The following is a 17,935-nucleotide window of genomic DNA, read 5'->3' as shown; positions in this document are numbered from 1 at the left end:
ACTTATATTTCTTAGTGTCTTTCTCATCATTTTTCTTAGCATTCTTTTTGAATACCGAGAATTTTACAGTTTCTTCAGGATGGTTTAGATAAAGGTTTGTCCGCAAGTTCCTTGCATGGACAAATCTCTGCTCTTTCTGTTCTTTTTCACAGAAAGATTGCTAATCTTCCTGATATTCATTGTTTTGTACAAGCTTTGGTTCGTATAAAACATGTCATTAAGTCAATTTCTCCTCCTTGGAGTTTGAATTTGGTTCTGGGGGCTCTTCAAGCTCCTCCTTTTGAACCCATGTATTCTTTGGTCATTAAATTACTTTCTTGGAAAGTTTTGTTTCTTTTGGCCATCTCTTCTGCCAGAAGAGTCTCTGAATTATCTGCTCTTTCTTGTGAGTCTCCTTTTCTGATTTTTCATCAGGATAAGGCGGTGCTGCAAACTTCTTTTGAATTTTTTACCTAAGGTTGTGAATTCTAACAACATTAGTAGAGAAATTGTGGTTCCTTCATTATGTCCTAATCCTATGAATTCTAAGGAGAAATCATTGCATTCTTTGGATGCTGTTAGAGCTTTGTATTATTATGTTGAAACTACTAAGTCTTTCCGAAAGACTTCTAGTCTATTTGTCATCTTTTCCGGTTCTAGAAAAGGCCAGAAAGCTTCTGCCATTTCTTTGGCATCTTGGTTGAAATCTTTATTTCATCATGCCTATGTCGAGTCGGGTAAAACTCTGCCTCGAAGGATTACAGCTCATTCTACTAGGTCAGTTTCTACTTCCTGGGCGTTTAGGAATGAAGCTTCGGTTGATCAGATTTGCAAAGCAGTAACTTGGTCCTCTTTGCATACTTTTACTAAATTCTACCATTTTTGATGTGTTTTCTTCTTCTGAAGCAGTTTTTGGTAGAAAAGTACTTCAGGCAGTGGTTTCAGTTTGAATCTTCTGCTTATGTTTTCATTAAACTTTATTTTGGGTGTGGATTATTTTCAGCAGGAATTGGCTGTCTTTATTTTATCCCTCCCTCTCTAGTGACTCTTGCGTGGAAAGATCCACATCTTGGGTAGTCATTATCCCATACGTCACTAGCTCATGGACTCTTGCTAATTACATGAAAGAAAACATAATTTATGTAAGAACTTACCTGATAAATTCATTTCTTTCATATTAGCAAGAGTCCATGAGGCCCACCCTTTTTTGTGGTGGTTATGATGTTTTTGTATAAAGCACAATTATTCCAATTCCTTATTTTATATGCTTTCGCACTTTTTTCTTATCACCCCACTTCTTGGCTATTCGTTAAACTGATTTGTGGGTGTGGTGAGGGGTGTATTTATAGGCATTTTAAGGTTTGGGAAATGTTGCCCCTCCTGGTAGGAATGTATATCCCATACGTCACTAGCTCATGGACTCTTGCTAATATGAAAGAAATGAATTTATCAGGTAAGTTCTTACATAAATTATGTTTTTTACCAGTGAAACCAATATAACATCTCAACATTCACAAATATACATTTCTGACATTCAAAAACAAAACAAAAACAAATCAGTGACCAATATAGCCACCTTTCTTTGCAAGGACACTCAAAAGCCTGCCATCCATGGATTCTGTCAGTGTTTTGATCTGTTCACCATCAACATTGCGTGCAGCAGCAACCACAGCCTCCCAGACACTGTTCAGAGAGGTGTACTGTTTTCCCTCCTTGTAAATCTCACATTTGATGATGGACCACAGGTTCTCAATGGGGTTCAGATCAGGTGAACAAGGAGGCTATGTCATTAGATTTTCTTCTTTTATACCCTTTCTTGCCAGCCACGCTGTGGAGTACTTGGACGCGTGTGATGGAGCATTGTCCTGCATGAAAATCATGTTTTTCTTGAAGGATGCAGACTTCTTCCTGTACCACTGCTTGAAGAAGGTGTCTTCCAGAAACTGGCAGTAGGACTGGGAGTTGAGCTTGACTCCATCCTCAACCCGAAAAGGCCCCACAAGCTCATCTTTGATGATACCAGCCCAAACCAGTACTCCACCTCCACCTTGCTGGCGTCTGAGTCGGACTGGAGCTCTCTGCCCTTTACCAATCCAGCCACGGGCCCATCCATCTGGCCCATCAAGACTCACTCTCATTTCATCAGTCCATAAAACCTTAGAAAAATCAGTCTTGAGATATTTCTTGGCCCAGTCTTGACGTTTCAGCTTGTGTGTCTTGTTCAGTGGTGGTCGTCTTTCAGCCTTTCTTACCTTGGCCATGTCTCTGAGTATTGCACACCTTGTGCTTTTGGGCACTCCAGTGATGTTGCAGCTCTGAAATATGGCCAAACTGGTGGCAAGTGGCATCTTGGCAGCTGCACGCTTGACTTTTCTCAGTTCATGGGCAGTTATTTTGCGCCTTGGTTTTTCCACACGCTTCTTGCGACCCTGTTGACTATTTTGAATGAAACGCTTGATTGTTCGATGATCACGCTTCAGAAGCTTTGCAATTTTAAGAGTGCTGCATCCCTCTGCAAGATATCTCACTATTTTTGACTTTTCTGAGCCTGTCAAGTCCTTCTTTTGACCCATTTTCCCAAAGGAAAGGAAGTTGCCTAATAATTATGCACACCTGATATAGGGTGTTGATGTCATTAGACCACACCCCTTCTCATTACAGAGATGCACATCACCTAATTGGTAGTAGGCTTTCGAGCCTATACAGCTTGGAGTAAGACAACATGCATAAAGAGGATGATGTGGTCAAAATACTCATTTGCCTAATAATTCTGCACTCCCTGTATATTATATATTTACTATCTTCAGTACACTTTTTGTTAGTCTAGTTTGGTCTGAGATTTTTTGTAGACCCCTACTATAGTCCTTCCTGGACCATCCTGACAGTATTTTCTATACATTTGATATCTCACATTCCACACTAGCACCCAATGGCTATATTGATTATACCACTAGTTAGATCCACTTGACACTATGTGGCACACTTCAGCCTTCTCTGTGTGGCGCTCCTATACCTCCTTTTCCTTTTCAGAGTAGTGACTGAGGCCTTTACATAGGGGAGACAGGGCGGGCGGTGATGATGCCATCACCGTGCTGCAGTTACACTGCCGTATCCCTAGCAACAGGAGTGCCTTTGGCAACGGCATGACACATACTTTGAATTGCCTTTCCTAGGAGGTGGTATTTGTACATAAATATTTTTTTGCTTTTGTTTAGATACATGATTTTTGAAGCAAAAGTTCCCTACTGAGCAAGGGCAAGAAACTGACTTTCTATTGCCTGAGCACAATGAAAGCTAGTGCACGTGTTTCTTAGCAACCACTTACAAAGGAAGGCTCCTCCTTTTCTTTATGGTAGAGACTAGGGGCTTGCTGATCAAAAGTTTACCAAAAATGTTAAAAACCAGGTATAGACGAATGCCTGGAAGGCGGGGCTTGTAGGAGGGGAGCTGGGCGAACAGCGGCGACCGTGCTGGGGGGAATGGTGTTGTTGTTAAGATGGCGGCGCTGCAGGAGGAGCGGAGCTACGGGCTGTCCTGCGGGAGGGTCGGCGGTCGGGTTTCTGTCTTTCACGTCAAACTCACTGACAGCGCCTTGTGGGCTTTTGAGAGCTATCAGAGCAGTCAGGCCTCCATAAGTCTAAAGCCAGCTATCCGATTCCAAGGATGCCAGGGGCAAATCACGATTCCCCGGCCAGACAGCACGACAGAAGTACGAACATTCACGTTCTATCTGTCAAATGTTGGCAGGGATAGTCCCCAGGGGAGTTTTGACTGCATCCAGCAGTACATTCAGAGTAATGGGAATGTCAAGCTGGACTGTCTGGGTAGCATCCAGGATAAAATCACGGTTTGTGCCACTGACGACTCCTATCAAAAGGCAAAGCAGAGCATGGCACAGGCGGAGGAGGAAAACAAAAGCAGGAGTGCCATTGTAATCAAAATGGGCAGCCGATATGGAGGTAAAAAGGTTCAAATCCGTAAGCCAGCTCCTGGAGTCCCTGATGCAGTTCCATCCCGGAAAAGGCCAACGCCAGTAAACCTTGCTAACGCCATCAAGAAAAGTAATACGGGCCTTTCTCAACGACCCTTCAAAGATAGGGTAGTGCACTTACTGGCCCTAAAGTCCTACAAGAAGCCTGAGCTCATCCTACGGCTGCAGAAGGATGGTTTGTCCATTCAGGACAAGGATTCACTAGATGGCCTCCTGCAACAGGTGGCAAATCTGAGTGCCAAAGAAAGCACATACACTTTAAAAGACTGTATGTACAAGGAGGTGCAGAAGGACTGGCCTGGCTACTCTGAAGGAGACCAGCAGCTGCTAAAAAAGCTACTTGTCCGGAAGCTGAGTCTCTCACAGAATCCAGGAGTTGCTTCTGGAGATGTTGCTCCTCTGAGCCCCTCCAAAGACAATGTGAATTCCTCTTCCCCTTTCCCTCAGAAACGACCTCCTCATAATCCAGAGTTTATTGACCCTTTAGCCAACAAGAAGCCTCGAATCTCCCACTTCACACACCGGTCCCAACCAGCTTTGAATGGGAAGCTGAGCTCCAATGGGAAGGATTCCCTTGCCGCTGCCTCTCAGATACCATCCTTGGACAATGTCAGTTCCAGCTCCCATCTACCAGCAGCACATGAACCCCTCTCAGACTCTGTTCCTGACATCCAGCAAAGAGACTGTGTGAACCAAGAGGCCTCTGAGAGGCTTTCCCACCCTCCTCAGACACAATGTCCTACAGAGGCCAAAAAGAACTGTAATAACCTGCATGGAAAACCCAAAAAGAAATCCAAAAAGCACAAAGAGCGAGAGAAAACAAAGGAGAAGATGGGGGAGGAAAAGAAAATCTGCAGCTTAATCAAGAACTCAGACTTAATTGGCAGCACTCCTCAAGATACTATAGATTTAAATGGAACGTGCAGTAACTCCAGCATTCCTACGTCTACATCAGAAATGCCAGATTATTTACTGAAATACACAGCAATCTCCTCTCAAGAGCAGCGTCAGACTTATAAGAATGACTTTAACTCAGAGTACAATGAGTACAGAGATCTACATGCAAGGATAGAGAGAATAACACGAAGATTTACACAACTGGACTCTCAGCTCAAACAGCTTTGCCAGGGTACAGAAGATTACAAGACCATTCATGATCAGATCTTACAGGAATATCGCAAAATAAAAAAATCAAATCCAAACTACAGTGAAGAAAAAAAACGCTGTGAATATCTCCACAACAAACTGGCTCACATAAAAAAACTTATTGCACAATATGACCAACAGCAATTTCAGTCCTGGCATTAATGTGCTCCACTAGTTGACTTGTTAAACATGTCTGCAACTCATTTTTCTGCATCTACTTGTGGAAATATGTTTGTTTTTTTGTTCTCAAAATGCAAACACCAAATACTGTACAAATCCAAGACAACCTATCCAGTTGGAAAGTTACTCTATCAAACATCTCCTTACTGTTCATCAACCAGGTTGTGGAATCTGTGATTCGTCTGGGTTTTTTTTTTATTTTTTGCTCACACAGAGCACTCTCCAGTCATATTTTTTATTTTAACATTTTTCCCCCTACTTTTAATGTTGACTGGAATGTTAATAAAGTCCAACTGAACTTTCAAAGCAAAAAATAACGCCAAAAGTTAATTTTGTTTTTATGGATTTAGCTGGAAACTAATAATAAAATTATTGCATTTAGAGAAAAAAAAAAAAAAAAAAAACAGGTATAGACTCACAGGGACCGTCTTTGTGCAGTTATCAAAGAAAACAGCCTGTCCCTGCGAGTAGGGAGATGTTTCCCCTAGAAATAATGAGCTCTCTGCTATGTAAAAGTTCGCAATAGAGGATGAAGTGCACAGGGAGAAACCAGCACATGTTTAAACTTTTTAAAAATAAAATTTTTACGCCTAATACAAATCAAAATATGCTTCTTTCTGTGCCCTATACCTTAAATTCACTGTTATTTTTGTATGCAAAGGTTTTTCTTATAGAATAATTAGTGTTTTGATAAAAACTTTACCTTTTGACCTGTAGAGAAAAAAACTGTGAGACTGTAGGGCGAAAATGTTTAGATTATTACACTGGGATTTAAGAGACAATTTCACACACGCCCATGGAACACCCATGTTCAGCCCATTTTACAAAAAACAACAATTACACTTTGTATTTTGAATTAAGAAGTACAAATTTCTGTGTTTTTTTGCACATCCAGTGTACCTTAAGAGACGGTCTACTCCAAAATTGTTATTGTTTAACAAGATAGATAATCCCTTTATTACCCATTCCCTAGTTTTGCATAACTAACATTGTTACATTAATATACTTTCTTTTGACATCCCCCTTATTTCAGTTCTTTTGACAGACTTGCATTTTAGCCAATCGGTGTCCTCTCATAATTAATTCCACAGGCGTGAGCAAGTTATCTATGTGGCACATATGAACTAGCGTTGTCTAGCTGTGAAAAACTGTCAAATGCATTCAGATAAGAGGCGGCCTTCAAGGGTTTAGAGATTAGCATATGAGCCTACCTAGGATTAGCTTTCAACTAAAAATACCTAAAGAACAAAGCAAATTTGATGGTAAAAGTAAATTGTAAAGTTGTTTAAAATGACATGCCCTATCTGATTTATGAAAGTTTAATTTTGACTAGACTGTCCCTTTAAATTACAATTTACGCTGTGCATATTTAATACAATTTATTCTTGTGTGATTTAAATACAAATTTTATGTTTTTGATGCACCTTAGCAATTCAATTTTTTCCAGTGTATTTTTGTGTGAATGGTTCAGTTATTCGTTTTGTATGATTTTTAAATAAATTACGACTTCCATTGTGCAGTTTTGTAATTTATGCATCTCCTCCCCATTCAAAAATGCAGTATACGCCCCTTAGCGAGACACCCTATTTGCAGGGTAAAATGTGTCTTTTATATAATTACACCAGCAAATTAAAAGTAATAGCAGTCTTTAATAATCTCGCCAGCCCAGAGACCTTTATATCATCGGCCCTAGATGTGGGCATAAGATTTCACAAGAATAAATGCGGCTCTAAAAAGAGCAGAACGGCACGAGCGGCCTGTCAGTCGTAAAGGACCAGCCCAGGATTCAATCCAACTGCTAGCGTGAAAAGTAAATACACACGCTAGCACACTGAGAAATATCCAGGACGTGACCCACACAGGAATGATGAAAGCAAATGTCCCTTTAAGAAGATTAGCAAACAGAGATTCCTTTTAGCAGGTTTGGAGAAAGCAAATGTCCCTTTAAGCAGGTTCGAAAATAAACAGAGGATTTCCTTATTGCAGACTAAAATAAAGCAAATGTCCCTTTAAGCAGGTTAGCAAACAAACAATGTAAATGTCCCTTTAAGCAGGTTCGAAAATAAACAGAGGATTTCCTTATTGCAGACTAGAATAAAGCAAATGTCCCTTTAAGCAGGTTAGCAAACAAACAATGTAGTATTCCTTTTAGCAGGCTTGTTAAATCAAATGTCCCCTTAAGCAGGTTAGCAAACATACAATGTAGTATTCCCTTTAGCAGGCTTGTTAAATCAAATGTCCTCTTAAGCAGTTTATTAAACAAACAATGTAGATTCCCTTTAGCAGGCTTGTTAAATCAAATGTCCTCTTAAGCAGGTTAGTAAACAAACAATGTAGATTCCCTTTAGCAGGCTTGTTAAATCAAATGTCCTCTTAAGCAGGTTAGTAAACAAACAATGTAGATTCCTTTTAGCAGGCTTGTTAAATCAAATGTCCTCTTAAGCAGGTTAGTAAACAAACAATGTAGTATTCCCTTTAGCAGGCTTAGTTAGAGCAAATGTCCCCTTAAGCAGGTTAGCAAACAAACAATGTAGATTCCCTTTAGCAGGCTTGTTAAATCAAATGTCCTCTTAAGCAGGTTAGTAAACAAACAATGTAGATTCCTTTTAGCAGGCTTGTTAAATCAAATGTCCTCTTAAGCAGGTTAGTAAACAAACAATGTAGTATTCCCTTTAGCAGGCTTAGTTAGAGCAAATGTCCCCTTAAGCAGGTTAGCAAACAAACTGTAGTATTCCCTTTAGCAGGCTTAGTTAGAGCAAATGTCCTCTTAAGCAGGTTAGTAAACAAACAATGTAGTATTCCCTTTAGCAGGCTTAGTTAGAGCAAATGTCCTCTTAAGCAGGTTAGTAAACAAACAATGTAGATTCCCTTTAGCAGGCTTGTTAAATCAAATGTCCTCTTAAGCAGGTTAGTAAACAAACAATGTAGTATTCCTTTTAGCAGGCTTAGTTAGAGCAAATGTCCCCTTAAGCAGGTTAGCAAACATACAATGTAGTATTCTTTTTAGCAAGCTTAGTTAGAGCAAATGTCCCCATAAGCAAGTTAGCAAACATACAATGTAGTATTCCTTTTAGCAAGCTTAGTTAGAGCAAATGTCCCCATAAGCAGGTTAGCAAACAATGAAGTATCCAGGCAAGGAGATTCTGGCAGGGGATAAGGAGAACACAGAACACTACTCCCACAACTCCAGTCCGACATGAAGAAGGAGAGAAAACAAACGGGCCCCGATTAAGATCTCCCGCCGAGATTTGAAGGCAGGGAGACTCTGACGTCAGGAGGAGTGCCGGATACCGCGTCACGTTGCTAGGCAACGTGATGTGATACAGAGGGATCCGTGAGCCGCGGAGACACGGCAATGAGCGGATCCGATGCATGACACGGCCACTGCATTTGGACGCTAATGAAGTATCTAAAATGCCCACGTCTAGTAGAGACCACAGTGCCGTGTGGGGTTATGATTGTAAGTAATGAACCCTACACATATGAACTTAAAAAATAAATAAATTAAAGGTAAAATCCTTTTAAAATTATGAATACTGCATATTACAATGGTTTCTGTTAAGTATTTCTCACTGCTTAGTCTTTTTTTATAACAAGGAAACAAACAGATTTTTATATCCCTTTTTAATGTATTTTTATTTGTATATTCCGACTATCTAATACATTTTGATGCTGTGGGGGGCACTGTTAGTGTTCACACTGACCTGCTTTAAAAGGGCGGTAAAAATAAAACTTTAAAGTGAAGGTAAAGTTAGAACGATCTTTTATGCACTATTGAATTTTTCACCTTCTAAAAAATAAAATCGCTAACTTCTTTTCTCATAAACATTATTTATTTCTCGAATAATGATGCTATATATTTCCCTACCGTGTTGTTACTGACTCCTTCCATTAGCCATTTCCTGATTTCTGAATTTATGAAGTATAGAGTGGTCCCACCCGCTCTATAGGTGTCTCCAAGGCGCGTTCACAGGGATTAAATAAACTGCGCAAGCGCATACAGTCGTTGCCGGTCAACAATGCGCATGTGGTAATCTCAGCTTGTGTTTGTAGAAATAAGCCTGCTACGTATTGCTGGTAAAAAAAAATTTTGCAATAAGCATGCGCGAAACCGGAACACGCGTGGCTTCCAAGTGAGAGCTAAGAATCGGAACCCATGCGCAGAGCGTCAGAGGGATGACGTAAAATGACGGCCGCCTAACGGCCAGAATTTCAATTAGCTGGTGGAAAAATGTGACCAGCAAGTAAACAAACAAACAAAAAAAACGGGTTGAATTTTCATGTTAATTGATGGTAAATAAAAACGGCGAAAACACAGTTTAAAATTAAAAATATAAATTTTGATGAATGAAAGTGCCATTCATTTATGGTGACCTGTATACTACAATATTGCAATACAGTGAACTTTACCTTCACTTTAATGATTCAAATAAAGTAGACAACAAAAACAAAACACTTTCTTATTTACATCTGTTATTAACCCTTTCCTGACTGGACTTTATTTGTCTACATTGGAACAAAGTTCTGATGTAAACATCTAAGTAAAAAATGAAATCACGTGGTCATTCATATGATCGCATTATTTCAATGAAGGATCGGGTCAGGGGGGGAGTGCCTATGACGCTAGGCACGCCCTCCAGCCCATGATCCCATTTAGGAAGCGGCTATGGCTTCACTACAGCCAAAAGGTTAGGATGTTACATTGACGTACTAATGGCGCTAAAGCCCAGCGCAGTTAGGACGGTATGGAACCTCCTAACGGTGGGAAGGGGTTAAATGTATCTCTTTCACTTGATATCATTTGTTAAAATGTAGCTCCCTTCCCTGAGAGCATATTGAGGTATGGGAAGAAAAATTAGAAAAAACATAGAAAAGTCCAAATTCACTAAGGCAAAAACTCAGATAAGTCCGATGAACTATATATATATATATATATATATATATATATATATATATGGCAAAGAATGGGTTTGTGATATCAGCGCAAATTAGGTGTAAGTCTCAGAAAATTCCTATTAAGGAATGCTAATGTAACACTATGCTGCCCCAAATTACCTATTAGGACTGTGGGATCCCCAAACCCCACAATCCTAATATAGAGAAAATATTAAGCCAAGACAAAGTAAAATATGAGGGGCGCTCAGTGTGAAGAAGAGTGTATGTTGACAGAAACTGGGTGGTATAAACTCAGCCGAGAATATTGTCAATAATCGCAATAAGAACAAAAGAAAGTGGGAACAATGTGTCAAGTGGTATAAAAAGTGTTCCCACAGTTTGGTAATAACCAAATGATTGATGGTCGGAGGGGTCTAGTTGTAGTCGCTATAAATTATTACAATATACAATATTGGACTACGATTCAAATATGGAGCACACGATAATAAACCATAAACAATAAACACTCATAGATAGAATATTGTGCAAAAGACCCCAAGTGATAAAAATACAAATGAAATACGCAAAGTACAAGTGTTAGACACACAAATAGTGATAAAATGACAGTCCTTAGATGATACTAAGTAGAAGTGGTGAGAGTCCCAAAGCTGTGTGGCACACTTTCCCCTCAGGGGATTCAACTTACTCTCCTTAACCTCAATCAGTATGAGGTAAGTGTCGCACAGGGTAAGTAGAATGAGCTCCTTCGTGGTATCAGGTGTCCACCGGCTTGGAAATGTCTCCCGGCACCTCCGCTCACATATATAAATGAGAAGAGAGAGAACAGTAATAGTGCAACCCTGTTAAATGAACAGTACTGTGCACAATCAAACTTTAAGAATCTTACTCACACAGTACAACCTCAGATGTATATGAGGTATTTTATTAGCATCAATAAATAAAACCTAGATACAGTATATCCGCTATTGCATTACAGCTCCTGCGGTATTCATGTACATAGCAGTCACTATTACAAACTGTGTTAAAAGCGAGTTCTTTTCAAAATATCCACAGTCCAAACTACCATTATCTGGCATTGGCTGTGTGGTGAAACAAGAAGTCCTAACGCGTTTCGAAGGTCTGGGACATATACGACCTTCTTCTTCAGAGGAATTTACCGACTGTGTAGTTATCCGTCGGATTTGTAGTGGAGCTGCGACACGCCCCAGTCTGTTTCAATTGGTTCTCAATGAATCACATGTCATCCGGTTACAGGTACAGTATGAAGCTTGTCCTCCATAATTGTTACTGGCTAAGATGGATAATCTTGTTTGTATAGTCCAAAGATTATTGGGGCTTTTATGGAGAATGCACCGTAGCTATTAAAAAGCGGCCAGATAGTTCTTATCCATGCTCATAACTAATTTACGTTACATAGTTAAAAAAACTCTATTTGTTAATAAATAAATAAATACAAAACACAAAACACACATCATGTATAATTACATTTTTAAAATTGCATCTTAGAATTGCATCTTAAAAGCGGAGATCACATTAACAAAAGTTAAAGAAATTTATTTAAAAAGATTTATTTTAAAATAGAGAACAGTTATGCTATTTGCTCAAAACTTGTGTTCAAAGTAATATTGTTCCAGGGATATGAACGCGATATAACGCTATTTATCTTCCTGCCCAGATCACATTAGTTGTAGTAAAAACTAACCTATATCTGCAGACATGAATATGAGTATTATAATGTTTCAACTGGTAGTGGGTCCCTTTCTATTAAGAGCTGGCTCTTTAAATTTTAAAAACATATATACCCTATAAAATAATTTATTAAAACCACTAATTTAGACTTGATAAATTTCTAAATATATATACTTTAGGAATACATGATTTTATAATGGAGGATACCATGACTAGAATTATCTTCCAAAATTAAGTTTTAAATTTTAAAATTAGTGAGAGTAAAGCTGTACCTTCAATGGCCAACATGAAAGGAGGGGAGAATGTTTCCAAATACCAGGATGCCATGGTTATGGTCTCATGTTTTGGTATTGTACAATCTTAAGGGATTAGATAATTTGGAGAGTACAAATGGTGATTGTGTATATCCACTGTTGATTTTCTCTTTTTTGGGGACTTTTGCTGTATGAATACATATTTACTTACATTTAGTACACTCATTGTGTGTATATATATATGTGTCCATCCCTTTATCATGTTAGGAAAGCTGCCAGGTCTATGTCTTTATTGAGACCTTTCGGGTTCAATGAACCTAGAGTATAGATCCAGTATGTCTCCCTTTTTCTAAGTTTTAATTCCCTATCCCCCCCTCTTTTGTCATTTGGTACACACTCGATTATTGTCCCTTTTAAACAGGTAGGGATTTGGTCATGTTTTTCTCTATAGTGGGCTGATAGGTTGTGTTTCTTCTCTCCAGATTCAATGTTATTAATGTGTTCTGATAACCTCTTTTTAAAAGGTCTTGTGGTCCTCCCTACATACTGTAGGCCACACCCACATTGCAATAAATACACGACATATTCTGTTCGACAGTTACACAGGCTCTCAATTTTGTAATGTTTATTAGTCACTGTAGATATGAACTCCTTAGTTGGTTTATTTGATGAAAAATGGTGAGAGCAGGCTATGCAGTTTTTCCTGTTACATTTAAAAAAGCCAATTGTCTCTTTATTTAGCCAATTGGTTTTAGTATTGCCTCTAGATTTTAGTTGGCTTGGGGCCAAGATACTTTTCAGATTTTGATTCCTTCTATATATTATTCTTGGTTCTTTCGAAGTAATTGGATTGAGAAGGTTGTCTTTTTTCAGGACATGCCAATGTTTTTTAATTATATTTTTTATTTCCAATGCGCCTTCATTATATGTGGTCACAAAATTTACCTGTCCAGAATTCACACTTTCTTTCCTTTGTTTTTGGTTGTTATGTTGTCCTGTATTGAGTAGTTGTTTTCTGTCCATGGTCTTCACTTTATTTAATGTTTCTGATAGATTGTACGAATTGTATCCCCTCGCTTTGAATCTTCTACTGAGATTCTTTGCCTCTTTGTCATAATCCTGTGTTTTTGAGCAGTTTCTTTTCAGCCTCTGGAATTGTCCCATTGGGATGTTCTGGATCCATTTCCTTTCATGACCACTTTTTGCATGGAGATATCCATTGCTATCTGTGTCTTTTTTGAAAAGTTTAGAATGGATCTCATTATTCTCCTGAAATAAAATAACATCCAGGAAGTCAATCTCGTGTGAACTCGTCTTGCTTGTGAAGGATAAGTTGAAATTGTTTATATTCAGTTTGTTCACAAACTCTTCCAGGAGAGTGGAACTACCATCCCAAATTAGGATGATATCATCTATATACCTGCCCCAAGCTACGATATTAGGCAAATAGGCATTATTGTGCCAGATGACTTCCTCTTCCCAGAGGCCCATATAGAGATTAGCGTAGCTTGGGGCAAATTTTGTCCCCATTGCTGTTCCGGTGACTTGTAAATAATACTCCCCCTCAAAGAGGAAGAAATTCTTTTCCAAAGTGAATCTGATGGCTTCTAGCAAGAAGGCCTGTTGGTGTATATGTAGGCTATTATCTTTTTCTAGCCAAAAGCCAATAGATTGAATCCCCTTGTCATGTGGGATGTTAGTGTAGAGCGCACTAACGTCCATAGTGGCCCATAAATAACCATCTTTCCATTCAAGGCTGCTGAGTTTTTCCAGGGTATCTGGGGTATCCCTTAGAAAAGATTTCAATTTGGGTACTAGGGGCTGTAGGAAGAAATCTATGTACTCCGAGAGTTTAGCTGTCAGGGAGCCTATACCCGATACGATTGGTCTACCAGGTGGTTGTTGTATACTCTTGTGGACCTTTGGCAAATGGTAGAATATTGCCACCACCGGAGTATCGTTTTGGAGGTATTTCCATTCATTTTCATTCAGAATCTTCAGGTCTCTTGCATCATCCAAGAGATGTTTATAGTTAAAGACAAATGTATCTATTGGATTAGATTTTAGTTTTCGATATGTATTTGTGTCTTCCAAAAGTCTCCTTGCTTCCCTGAGGTACTCTGTTCTATTTTGGAGCACAATTCCTCCCCCCTTATCCGCTTCTCTGATTATGATATTATCGTCATTTTCAAGGGTTTTAATAAAGTCTCTTTCTCTTTTGGTCAAATTGTCTTTTCTAATTTTGTATTTTTCACACAGATTATCTAGATCTTCCTGAACCAGTTTAGTGAATACAGGAATACAGTTACCTTTGGCATTCACGGGGAAAAATGTGGAGTTGGGTTTAAGGCTAGTATGGGTTTTCTTTGTAGTTACATCTACATTATCTATTTGTAAACTCTCCATTTCTAGGGATTCCAATGTTAGAAGAGTTTCTTCTTCCACATTTGTGGGATTTTCAATTTGTTCTAGTTTCTGTTTCTCAAAGAACCTTTTCAATGTCAGATTACGTGTGAATTTGTTAAAATCCACAAATAATTGGAAGGGATTTGGTCCCCTAGTGGGTGCAAAAGAGAGGCCCTTTTCAAGTAAGTTTTGTTCGTGGGGTAACAACACTCTGTTCGAAAGATTAAAAATTTTCATTTTTACATCTTGGTTTGTAGAAGATGTGTCGGTCTTTTTCTCTTTGCCCCTAAATTTTCTTCCTCCTCTGCATCCTCTAGTTCCCCGTTTCCCCGTTTTTGTTGTCCCCTTGTTCTCCATTGGAGAATCTCCACTGTTGGTGGAGGGAGTGTATTTTTCTTCTTTTCCGATTTTCTTGGGTTGTTCTCTAAAAAATGAACTGATCTATTGCCCATAGCACTCACTATTTCCTGGGGTTCTTGGCAGACATTTTCTCTCCAAGGCCCCGTTTGCCTTTCCGAATTTTGTCTGTAGCTATTAATTCTTTCCCTTTGGAAATTGGAATCATAATTGTTATATGGACCCCCAGTGTATCCTCTATTTGACCTATCATTATACCAATAGTTATGGTTCTGATAGGAGTTTTGTCTCCAGAATTGATTCGGAGGTTCCATATCATATCTATTACTAGAATTATAATTATAATATCCATTTCTATTGCCTTGCCTAGAATCAAAATGTCTTTCCGAATGATAAGAGTTATTACGGTGAAAGGGGTTATTTTGCCTTCTTGAATTATAGTGTTTATTCCCCATTATTTTATTTTTCTCCGAGTTCCTAGAAAAATACTGGCCCTGACAGCTATTGTTTTGTTCTCCCTTGTTTATCCCTTTTTGTGTTTTATTGTATGTAGCACTTCCCATAGTCCTCGCACCCTGAGCATTGTCCACTCCTATCTGTTTGCCATTTGAAAGCTTGCCATGATTCATACTCTCGTTGAGTTCTCTATATTGAATATTAGTAGAGAAGTTCGGGGACTCTATTTCCAGCCAATTAAAATCTTCCTTTTCTCCCATGGGGGTCTCTGGTGGTTGATCTCCCCAAATTTCATCATCAGTAGTTTCTTCTCTTTCTTTCTTATTTGTGTTATAGTCCCTATAGAATTTATTTAGTTTTCTAGCCTCAACTGATTTATCAAATTTATCTATTTTGTTTTTATTTTCCTTGTCTAGCTCACGGTAGTAAGTATCCCCTTTAAAGATATTTAGTTTTTCTCTCAGATCTTTAATTTCAAGTGAGAATGCCTCCACTTTTTTATTTCTAAATCTTATTAAAATGTCTATCATTTTATTAGAGCATTCTTCAAGTGCAGTATCCCATTCGGTTAGAAGTTCCACCTCGGTACTGTCTATTATTGATTGTTTCTCTAGTTTTAGGCCCTTTGGAATGATATTATATTTTTTGTATCTGGCCAGGTTATTCCCATCATGCCAATTAAGGATCTGTTTTTTACTTAGTTTTTCCAATTCACCTAAAAGTGCCTTAGGATCTATATGTTGAAGGATCTCCGTTTCAGCTAGTGTGTCTTCAGTAATAGATAGATTTCTCGATCTTAGGCTAGGGTTGAAATAATCACCATACTCCAAATCCATATTGTCTTGTGTTTAGTTCGGCTATTGGGCTTAGAAGGACTTAACGTATATTGTACAGTAGTATAGCCAACTATATATAGATATGTAGAACTGAATAAAATATTGAAATATTTATAATACCTCTGTTAACAGCTATTACTAATATAATAATTTAGGCAGCTATGAGTCCTTTTAGTAATTAAAGAACATACAATATATGATATTCAATTCGTAAATAGAGGCCTATTCTTAATATGAAAATTCGGGCAATTCTAAGTCCCTTTTGGTAATTAAAAAAGCATACAGTATATAATATTCAGTAGATGGATAATATTAAAAATCAATAGAATATAATTTATATGTGTATAAAACAGATAGACAAACACCTGCAGTGCCGCCACTCACTGGGGAGGGAAAGTATATAGCAAAGAATGGGTTTGTGATATCAGCGCAAATTAGGTGTAAGTCTCAGAAAATTCCTATTAAGGAATGCTAATGTAACACTATGCTGCCCCAAATTACCTATTAGGACTGTGGGATCCCCAAACCCCACAATCCTAATATAGAGAAAATATTAAGCCAAGACAAAGTAAAATATGAGGGGCGCTCAGTGTGAAGAAGAGTGTATGTTGACAGAAACTGGGTGGTATAAACTCAGCCGAGAATATTGTCAATAATCGCAATAAGAACAAAAGAAAGTGGGAACAATGTGTCAAGTGGTATAAAAAGTGTTCCCACAGTTTGGTAATAACCAAATGATTGATGGTCGGAGGGGTCTAGTTGTAGTCGCTATAAATTATTACAATATACAATATTGGACTACGATTCAAATATGGAGCACACGATAATAAACCATAAACAATAAACACTCATAGATAGAATATTGTGCAAAAGACCCCAAGTGATAAAAATACAAATGAAATACGCAAAGTACAAGTGTTAGACACACAAATAGTGATAAAATGACAGTCCTTAGATGATACTAAGTAGAAGTGGTGAGAGTCCCAAAGCTGTGTGGCACACTTTCCCCTCAGGGGATTCAACTTACTCTCCTTAACCTCAATCAGTATGAGGTAAGTGTCGCACAGGGTAAGTAGAATGAGCTCCTTCGTGGTATCAGGTGTCCACCGGCTTGGAAATGTCTCCCGGCACCTCCGCTCACATATATAAATGAGAAGAGAGAGAACAGTAATAGTGCAACCCTGTTAAATGAACAGTACTGTGCACAATCAAACTTTAAGAATCTTACTCACACAGTACAACCTCAGATGTATATGAGGTATTTTATTAGCATCAATAAATAAAACCTAGATACAGTATATCCGCTATTGCATTACAGCTCCTGCGGTATTCATGTACATAGCAGTCACTATTACAAACTGTGTTAAAAGCGAGTTCGAACAGAGTGTTGTTACCCCACGAACAAAACTTACTTGAAAAGGGCCTCTCTTTTGCACCCACTAGGGGACCAAATCCCTTCCAATTATTTGTGGATTTTAACAAATTCACACGTAATCTGACATTGAAAAGGTTCTTTGAGAAACAGAAACTAGAACAAATTGAAAATCCCACAAATGTGGAAGAAGAAACTCTTCTAACATTGGAATCCCTAGAAATGGAGAGTTTACAAATAGATAATGTAGATGTAACTACAAAGAAAACCCATACTAGCCTTAAACCCAACTCCACATTTTTCCCCGTGAATGCCAAAGGTAACTGTATTCCTGTATTCACTAAACTGGTTCAGGAAGATCTAGATAATCTGT

The 17,935-nt window shown here is 38.4% G+C and overlaps 1 protein-coding gene across 1 annotated transcript; it reads left to right on the top strand.

Annotated features, from left to right (window-relative positions):
* Nucleotides 1-3,448: 3,448 nt before the first annotated feature.
* LOC128639220 (RNA polymerase II elongation factor ELL-like) lies at nt 3,449-5,453 on the top strand. The gene has a single exon (XM_053691493.1). The coding sequence runs from the start codon at nt 3,476-3,478 to the stop codon at nt 5,276-5,278; it is 1,803 nt and encodes a 600-aa protein (XP_053547468.1). The 5' UTR covers nt 3,449-3,475; the 3' UTR covers nt 5,279-5,453.
* Nucleotides 5,454-17,935: the final 12,482 nt, after the last annotated feature.

This window comes from Bombina bombina, chromosome 8 (assembly GCF_027579735.1).
Source record: "Bombina bombina isolate aBomBom1 chromosome 8, aBomBom1.pri, whole genome shotgun sequence".
Taxonomy (NCBI): Eukaryota; Metazoa; Chordata; class Amphibia; order Anura; family Bombinatoridae; genus Bombina; species Bombina bombina.
Note: the sequence above shows the minus strand (reverse complement) of the source record. Positions and strands in the feature narration are given on the sequence as shown.